Raw genomic sequence first — 5958 nt, 5'->3', positions numbered from 1 at the left:
GTTGTTTATGCAAAACATAGTGTCCATGTAAGGTACATCTGGAAAATTTTGTCTTTTCGTGCATTGCCTGCTTTTTGGGTTTAGAAGTTCGCTGTAATGGATGTTTCGCTCGCTTTTTTCATCGCGTGCGTTGAAATAAAGAGGGGGACTGTGAACAGTCTAGTTTATTGAAGACTTTGTTGAAGGTTTGCTTGAATTTTTTTTAAACTCATAGCCATGAAATCTTGTTTTGTGTTGCATACATGACGTCAAAGAATAAACTTCTGAGAGAAATGGACTGGAACTAGACCAAAACTAACACGTGACCTAATGATCGAAAAAGAGCGCGCAAAGATCCATAAACAAGTGCAAGCCACAGAAGTAATCGATCTGCTTGTCTTGCTGGCTTTACAGTGGAAGTAAATCGCATGTACCTTTCGCCATGAATCTTCGAGAGCAGTTTCTGAAATCCGTTGGAGAGGATTCCCCCCAAGCTTTTCTTCGTTTCATAGAGCAGCACGTGAGTTTAGCGAACTGGTTTGATTTGTTGATCACATCGCGATAATCGATCGTCCGTGTTCATAAACCAAATTTATTTTTGTTTCTACACATGTGCTATGTAGCTGAATTCATAAACAACCTCTTGTCAATTAAACTTAGATCTTATAAGAGAAATGAATGCTACAAAATGCAGATAGATCCGAGCCAAACTAAACGGCCTGTTGACAATAGCATTTTGCATGAGCTTACTTGGATCAAACTGCGCTGAACATTGCAAGACTTATCTGATATTTCAAACTGCTCAAATTGTTATTCCTTGAAATCTCGAGACGTCGCGATTTTTCTCTCGCTTGCTTCACGTTCGTGGAGAACTAATTAACATATCTTATGTCTAGAACATGTGAAAAGAGCAGTTGTGCATGTGGAGTTATACGTACAGTATGGAGTATTTGACAGATTTAATTAGATGATGATTTGATAATATGTGATGTTAGCATACCCAAATTCATAAGGCCGATCAGAAGGCCTGTCTGCTGTCCTGTGATATCAAGTCACTGACCTGATATGGTTACGATAGCGTGGTCACTTCGCCAAATTTGGATGTGGTAAATATATAAAAATTGCACCTTTTTTGTTATGCCTGGGGGGCTTCTCGGGCTTGTTTTGTCTTGCCATGAGTATTTTGGCTTGACTACGCCATGCTAAAGTACGAACCATAGTTTGACCAAACTCATGTGATATGTGGCTGAAGTGTACCTAAAAAGTACATAGATAAGATTACAGGCAGTGTACATGTATGACATCATTTGCAGACTGCAGACTGCAGACTGCAGACTACATTAAGGCCAAAATAGCGCTCAGGTTAGCATGAATATCATTACTCAGGTTAGCCTGTTTACGGTTACCTCTCAGTAATGGAAATGGGAATACAATGTTAAGTAAAAAGTCTGCAGTCTGTAAATGTCATATCCCAGATTACAGGTGACTTACTCAAAACTGGGTCACTTGGTGCAGAGTTAACCAATCAGATCACTTCTTGAGAACAAAGGATAGCAACATGTATATTTTTCACGAAGGAACTAATGATGTTGAAGAATACAAACTGAAAGCTCTAAAACAAAATTTGCAACCCAGCAAAGATACTACATGCAGAACCTGCAGATCTCTCAGGAAACATGTAGAAATAGGTAATATTGATTGTTCACTTTTATTACATTAATAGAACTCAAAGAATGAATCATTTGATGTTGAAGAACTGTTGCAGACCCTGTCCAAACAGGATCATGAAAGGCTATGGTGTGGCCTTCGTGATATGACTCACAGACTGTTATCAACAAGTCCAGTGGGATCTGGGCAAAATATGGACTATGAAGATGAAGAGCCATCGGTAACTAAACAACAGTTCTTTTACTCTAAGAGATAACACATATTTACATGTACGTTGCAACCCTGTTGATCTACATTACATGTACATGTTATTATCTGCAAACTGGCCCGGCTCTTGTTTGGGGCAAATAGAAAGTAGCCAGATAAGTGTGGTGGCAGTACATTTTATGATGCTAAGTATTATAAAATGTGATCAGATGGCATTTTCAGGCTCATTGAGGTCTTATTATTATTGTAGACAAAATATTGCATACTGCTAAGTTTCTTGATGCAATTTTTGTTGCAGCAATCGTCTGTCCTACTCTCCTATCTTGAAGGTGTGATTGTAGTGGCACTCTGTGCTTTAGCTACACCAGAAAAGTCTCCCCACACACCATCAGCTTTGCTGGAAACTGCTGTCATTTTACATGGTTTGTGAAATTTAATCTTTATTCTTGTGAAATCATTGCTTTTACTGATATTGTGTTCATATTAGGTACATTTGACCACATTTCTGAACAGCGAGATGAGAGTGCAGCAGTATAATTTTAACAAACTTTACAGGTGTTTGGAAGAGTATTAAGACACTGTCTCAACTATTCTCCAAATCTTCTCAATTGAAACTAAAGCTAAGGAGAAAACAGAGAAATAAAATTGTATTAACTAAAGACAGGATATCCAAACACAAGTCACAGTTATCTTTTCCTTTGTATAAACTTTTGGAGTTATTAATAAGTTTTTAAAGAGAATTTTCTCTCTTGAATAATTGGTCCTCAAAAGCCCCAATGGGGACTGGCCAATTAAGTATACACATCTTGATTAGGTTGAATTCCCAACGTCTCTGATTTCCATAAATATTGCACAGTTCAAATAATGGAATCATTTGAACATTCCAAGGGGTCTCTATGGTTGTCTTTGTGGTGCAGATTCTGGTCTTGAGGGGATGGCCATGGGAGGGAGTAGTAAATTTCTACCACAAGCTAATTGATATAGTTGCATCAGGAAAAGTGAGAAAACATACTTTTAATGCATAAGAGTCTGATTCGGCTGTAAAATGTGTGTTCATGTACATTTACATATAATTATTATAGGTTTGCTGATGTCCCTGCCAGAAGGAGCAGAAACCTTGCAGAACAATATTGCACAGCTATGTGAACTGTGGTATGTGAAAATTATGAATAAATGCCATTGATACAAGTTTGCAGGCCAAAAAAAAAAATTGAACTCCAGCTTGCCCTTGGACAGGTAGTTGTCAAATTTTGCTTGCCCTGGGCAAGGGTTAGTTTGCTCTTTATTGATTTACTTGGCTGATGGCATGCCTGAGCCCTCTCCCATTGGGCAAATGAATGTGAAAAGTCACTTGCCCAGCAAGAAAATTCACTTGTCCCAGACAACCAGACGGCACTTTTTTCGAACCCTGGTTAGCCACCATATATTATAGACTTTCACAGGGTTGTCAATAGTTGCTGCCTGTTGTTGAAAATCACCATCTACTACAGGATTTTAGTCAATACTTCTGCCGGGCTATTCATCTTAAGTTATTCTTCATGAAAAAGATGGCAAAATCAGCCTCCTGCTCTAACCATAAAGCCATCACCTTCAAAATTCTGTGATGTCCCTGACTATACACTGTAGAATTGTATATGCTCAGCTACATACTTTAATTAATTTTCATTTTATTCATCTACCATATATGTAGTTACATACAGTCATTTAGTTACATTCCTTGAAATGAGAACCTTGATCTCATGCAAAACAGATCTTTTAGTAAAGTCCAAACCCCCAGATGTACATGTTCACCAATTGTACGTGTACTTGGACACGACTAGTACACTTGTGTTTGTGACCTTTCCATATTCCACTTTGCAGGTTTCTTAATGAACTGGAAGGAAAAGAGGAGTTGGTCACGCAGACCTTTCCTTATCTCATAATCCGAAGCCTCAGTCGGGGAATTGTAAGCAACTTTATTACATGTAGAAAAGGGGTTGTGTCCAGAAGTATCAGAAGCTTTTCTAGTGTGATTTTTTGCACAGGGCAACTTATACATTGTACTTGTTATTGTTTGTCAACTAGTCTAGTATTGGCAAAGACTTCATGTACAGTTGTAGATCTCTGTTGTTGTTGTTGTTGTTTGATATTTCAAACACCAAGAACAAAGTGGAGGATAATACATACATTGTACATGCAAGTATTAACTGCTTGTAGTGTTGAAGTCTTGGTCAGCAACATGGACAACAGTCTTTCTCAGAACTACACTTAACTCCTGTCACTCAAAAGAGCAGAATTTACATGTATCGTATAGATTTATTGATGCATGCAAGCATTGAGCAATCCAAATTTTTTTGTAGATCAAAAAATAGGACAAGGATGTCCTTTCCTATAATTCAAAAATCTGATGATAATAGCTGATAAAAAGTGCTGCCTGCTAAATGTATGTACATGTACACGCTATAGGTTTCTGATGTAAAGCGTGTGTGGAGTTTACGCCAGTCACTTCTACTGATGGACTTTGAAGATAATTCTTCAGAATCTTTGAAGCAACTTCTTCACCAGTGTATGATCCATCCCGTGTACCTGAAGTTAGAAGAGGTGAGAAACAGCATTAACAACCTACTGCAAAGAAACAATCCTGGGAAAGTTGATGAAAATATTTTTTCCATTTCCTGTCAACTTTTGTAGCCTCTTAATCATTTAGGCACGCCCATAAATAAAATGGCAAAAAGAGGAGGCTACCCCACAAAAACTTCTAACTTCTGTGGCCCAACGTAGAACTGACCAAGCATTGAAAGCCTCAGTTTTACTTAGATCCACACATCATTACCCAAAAAGGCTACTGTTAAAAAAGACAAACATCTTTGGGCTAAGCTTAAGTAGATCTTAACCTCTGGAAAACCTCCTCAACCTCCTTCAAAGACTACATTTTAGGTGTGTACGATAATGTCACCCAGACAAAAGGGAACCTTGTCCGCAGTGTTTTTGTTCCTCCAGACCATCAATCAGATCTATAGAGAGTGACCAACCCTGGAAAGGTCTGAAAATCTCTGACGTCAAGTTGAGCTGCAATCAAGTCACTGTTGGTTTACTTCTGGATCATTTTTCACTGTCATTTATACGACACCATCATACATCCTGTAATGGAACTCTTGAGAGTCCCTCCCTTTTTGTCAAGTTTGAGAAGTAAGGAACAAAAACTCAAGGAATAAAATTGGAAAAAAAAGTAATGTGTGCCAAGATATCATACAGGCACTCTCTACCATTCTCTAAAATCTAGCAAGGGCATTACAAAGGCAGAAGGGTACTGCATTTAACTGTTAAAGGCCAGAACCTGTTGAGAATGTGGTCATCTTCATCCCTTCTTCTGCATTTCTATCCTGCTAATAACCACTAGCTAAATCTTATTTACACCTGTAATATATTTAAATAATCCTCAACTCAGTGATAATCTACTGAATTCATGTTCATACAGTACCGCTCAAAAGTAAGTTACCACCGTCTCGCGAGACGCGTCTCGTTTCTCGCGAGACGCGTCTCGTTTCTCGCGAGACTCGTCTCGAAAGAAACGAGACGAGTCTCGTTTCTCGCGAGTGCACTGGAAGTACCAATGCTACGCATTCGTCGGTATTGGAAACCTGTTTTGTTAATAAGACGTCTGTATCCTATCGTATCGATTAGCGCGGTAGACACGATTATCATTCTCATCAGCAATGCGTGTGTATACAGTTGGTAATCAAAATGTAGTGTTCATGAAACAACATGTGGAGTTTTGTCACCCGATCTACGTGTTGGAAGTTGAAGCCGCGATCGCGATCACTAAGTCAACACAGCAGCGCCGCCTATGTTTTGCCAACTATCGCTCCCAACTGATTTGTCGGGAAACTCGACGAACTTTTTATCCAAAGATTGCGAACATACGAAACGACGTTAAGTGTTCCGTCGAATAATTTAATATTCAAACTTGCGAACACACGCTTTGCACATAAGCCTCGAACTTTTTATTCAAAAGTTGTGAGCACGCCACGCTTTGATCACACTTCACTTCACTTTACATTTGAATAACTAATTTATTCAAACTTGTGAACGCTCGCTTTGCACATGAAATCCGCGTTGACTAAC

General features: G+C 38.8%; 1 protein-coding gene across 1 annotated transcript in view; it reads left to right on the top strand.

Moving 5' to 3' along the window:
* Positions 1-304: 304 nt before the first annotated feature.
* The window catches only part of LOC110064811 (condensin-2 complex subunit G2-like), a 35214-nt gene continuing 29560 nt past the window's right edge, over positions 305-5958 (top strand). The window contains exons 1-6 of the mRNA XM_089285771.1: positions 305-499; positions 1703-1867; positions 2153-2276; positions 2937-3006; positions 3715-3799; positions 4300-4434. Of these exons, the coding sequence (XP_089141897.1) occupies positions 422-499; positions 1703-1867; positions 2153-2276; positions 2937-3006; positions 3715-3799; positions 4300-4434 (657 nt within the window). The 5' untranslated portion in view covers positions 305-421. The remainder of the gene's footprint in view (positions 500-1702; positions 1868-2152; positions 2277-2936; positions 3007-3714; positions 3800-4299; positions 4435-5958) is intronic.

This window comes from Orbicella faveolata, unplaced genomic scaffold, assembly GCF_042242905.1.
Source record: "Orbicella faveolata isolate gen_17 unplaced genomic scaffold, um_ofav_v1 contig_13, whole genome shotgun sequence".
Classification (NCBI taxonomy): domain Eukaryota; kingdom Metazoa; phylum Cnidaria; class Anthozoa; order Scleractinia; family Merulinidae; genus Orbicella; species Orbicella faveolata.
The sequence above is the reverse complement of the archived record's forward strand: the minus strand, read 5'-3'. Positions and strand labels throughout refer to the sequence as shown.